Genomic DNA, 2,710 nt, shown 5'->3' on the forward strand with positions numbered 1-2,710 from the left:
CAAACTTCTTCAAATGTCATTACAAACGAAGGAGCGAATGTTGAAGCTAATGCATGTCAGCCTATATTAGAAATATCTGCAATAGCAGTTGAACATGATGTTCCTGAAGTTGTGACTTTCGAATTTGTTGAAGGTACAATTCTATTCATCGTGGTAGTTGCTTGATGTTTTTAGCTTTTTAAAGGTACATTTCATATGCTTTTGTATCCCTCACCTTTCTTACTTTAGTTGCACCACATATGCAGATATCATAGTAGAGGAGGCAGAGGACGAGGAGGCAGCAGAAGGTTCTTCAAGCAACACGAATCGGGTTTTTGAGTGTCTCAACCATCTTAAGCCTGTTATTGGTATGCTATTCGATAAGCTTGAACTAGGTGTTGAGTTTTATGAAGCATATGCAAAAGAATGTGGGTTTGTGACTAGATTAAGCTCACAAAAGTCTAAAACTGGTGTCGTTACGCATAAAAAAGTTGTGTGTAATAAGGCTGGAGTATGTGAAGCGAAAGGGAAAAATCACAGGAGGCAAAGGACTAGGATAGAATGTCCTTCTTGTATTAAATTAAAGCGAATTTTGGAGGAAGGTCCTGATATGGGTAAATACCAAATATATGATTTTCATGAAGGTCATAATCATATGCCACAAACACCATCAACAATGGTACATTTGACACAAACGAGAGAGTTGAATGTAGTTCACAAAAAAATGATAATTGACAACTCCAAAAATAACATAGGTCCAGTTAAGTCGTATAGGTTGTTCAAGGAGTATGTTAGAGGTTATAGGAATGTGGGTGCGTCATTGGAAGACTTTAAGAACTTTTCTAAAGATATCAAAAATTATTTATCAGAGGGGGATGCTCAAATGCTTATTGAGCATTTTATGAAGATAAAACACATGTGTCCATCTTTTTATTTTGATTTTGAGGTAGACGAGATAGGTCGATTGTCACATGTGTTTTGGGCTGACCCTATTAGTATTAAAAACTATTTGCTATTCGGGGACATGACCTCTTTTGATACGACCTTTAGAAAAAACAATTATAGGATGATATTTGGTCCTTTTACAGGGGTGGATAATCATAAGAGATGCGTGACCTTTGGGGCTGGACTTATTATAAATGAGAGTAAGGAGTCCTTTGCTTGGCTATTTACGAAATTCGTAGAGGCTATGGGCGGTCGTCATCCAGTTTGTATGATAACTGATGAAGATGCGGGGATAGAAGAAGGAATGAAATTAGCCTGGAAAGACAAGGTGCAACACAGATATTGCATGTGGCACATACTTAAAAAGTTGCCTGAGAAAGTAGGGCCTGTAATATGTAAAGATACTGAGTTCCTGAAGAAGATAAAGCGATGTGTTTGGAGCGAAGTTGTGGAGCCGCCTGAATTTGAGGAAAGGTGGACAACAATAGTTGAATCTCATGGGTTGTCGGATAACGAGTGGCTTAAGGAGAAGTACAACATTAGAAATATGTGGGTTCCAGCTTACTTTCGTGATCTGTTTTTAGGAGGCTTGATGAGAACGACCTCCAGGTCAGAGTCAGAAAACCACTTTTTCAGCAACTTCACTAATCCTAATTTAACCCTAGTTGAGTTTTGGATGAGATTTGAGAGTGCAATGGATGCTCAAAGATGGACTCATTCGAAACTTGTTGCACAATCAAAAAACTCCTTCCCCCAGTTGTCGACTCCATTAGCCCTAGAAAAGCATGCATCAGAAATCTACACTCCAACAATTTTCGGCGAGTTTCAAAAGGAAGTCGAAGTAGCTTGCTATTCATGTGGTGTTGGGGATAAAGAAAAAGATAAAACCTATCCAATTCTATACACAGATATCATAGATCAAGTTCAAAATAAAACGTATAAGGTTGGTTTTAAGAAGGATGATGTTTCAGTGGTATGCACATGCAAGAAGTTTAAAAGACATGGAATGCTTTGGCGACATGCTCTGTGTGTCTTTAAAGATCGGGGAATTCAGAAAGTTCCAAGTGACTACCTGCTTAGTCGGTGGAGCAAACTAGCAACCTGCCAGCCAATCGTCGGCCCTAATGGCCAGTTGCTTGCTTGATTGTACATCAATGGATGTACAGAAAAACAAAGTTGGCGAGTTATGGTCAGAGTTGTTTACTTGTGTGGCACTTGTTGAACAGAGTCCTGGGCATTGTGATGAGTTGCTTAGAATTTTGCGTGAGTTCAAGGAAAGGGTAAAAATTACCCCTGATGAAAGTGGAAATACTGGTATTGCAAAGGTAAAGGACAAGAATGCTGAAATTGGGATGCTTTTAGGAACAAACATTCCTAGTGAGATTAAGGTTTTGCCTCCAAGACAGTGCAAAAATAAAGGCACAGGAGAAAGGCTGATCTCACAAAGAGAACGAGCTGGGGAAGTGAACAAGAAAGCGCTAAGAAAATGCAGGGCCTGTGGGGAGATGGCGAACCACGACAGTAGAAATTGTGACCGAAGGACAACCGACAATGAGTAGAGTAATTTTTTATTTTACCTTATTGAAAAATTCGGGAATTTTATTTTATTTGATAGATATTGGACATTTGCCTTATTGAATAATTCGGGACTTTATATTTTATTTGATAGATGTTGGACTTTTTTTCTTAAAACGAATGAATGTAACACTTATAGAATGTAAAGCCTGAGTGTTCTTGTCACCATTATTTCGTGCACATACAACGGTATTTCATGCACATACACATG

General features: G+C 38.6%; 2 protein-coding genes across 2 annotated transcripts; both read left to right on the top strand.

Moving 5' to 3' along the window:
* The first annotated feature begins 1,270 nt into the window (after positions 1-1,270).
* LOC141640288 (protein FAR1-RELATED SEQUENCE 5-like) lies at positions 1,271-2,068 on the top strand. The gene has a single exon (XM_074449138.1). It carries the CDS (start codon positions 1,271-1,273, stop codon positions 2,066-2,068), a length of 798 nt encoding a protein of 265 aa, XP_074305239.1.
* Positions 2,069-2,078: 10 nt separating this feature from the next.
* LOC141640289 (uncharacterized) lies at positions 2,079-2,483 on the top strand. The gene has a single exon (XM_074449139.1). The coding sequence runs from the start codon at positions 2,079-2,081 to the stop codon at positions 2,481-2,483; it is 405 nt and encodes a 134-aa protein (XP_074305240.1).
* The last annotated feature ends 227 nt before the right edge of the window (positions 2,484-2,710 follow it).

This window comes from Silene latifolia, unplaced genomic scaffold (genome assembly GCF_048544455.1).
Source record: "Silene latifolia isolate original U9 population unplaced genomic scaffold, ASM4854445v1 scaffold_75, whole genome shotgun sequence".
Classification (NCBI taxonomy): Eukaryota; Viridiplantae; Streptophyta; class Magnoliopsida; order Caryophyllales; family Caryophyllaceae; genus Silene; species Silene latifolia.

Excerpts from the sequence above, each read along its gene's own strand:
- LOC141640288 (XM_074449138.1), top strand. The coding sequence starts at position 1,271 with ATGTGGCACATACTTAAAAAGTTGCCTGAGAAAGTAGGGCCTGTAATA.
- LOC141640289 (XM_074449139.1), top strand. The coding sequence starts at position 2,079 with ATGGATGTACAGAAAAACAAAGTTGGCGAGTTATGGTCAGAGTTGTTT.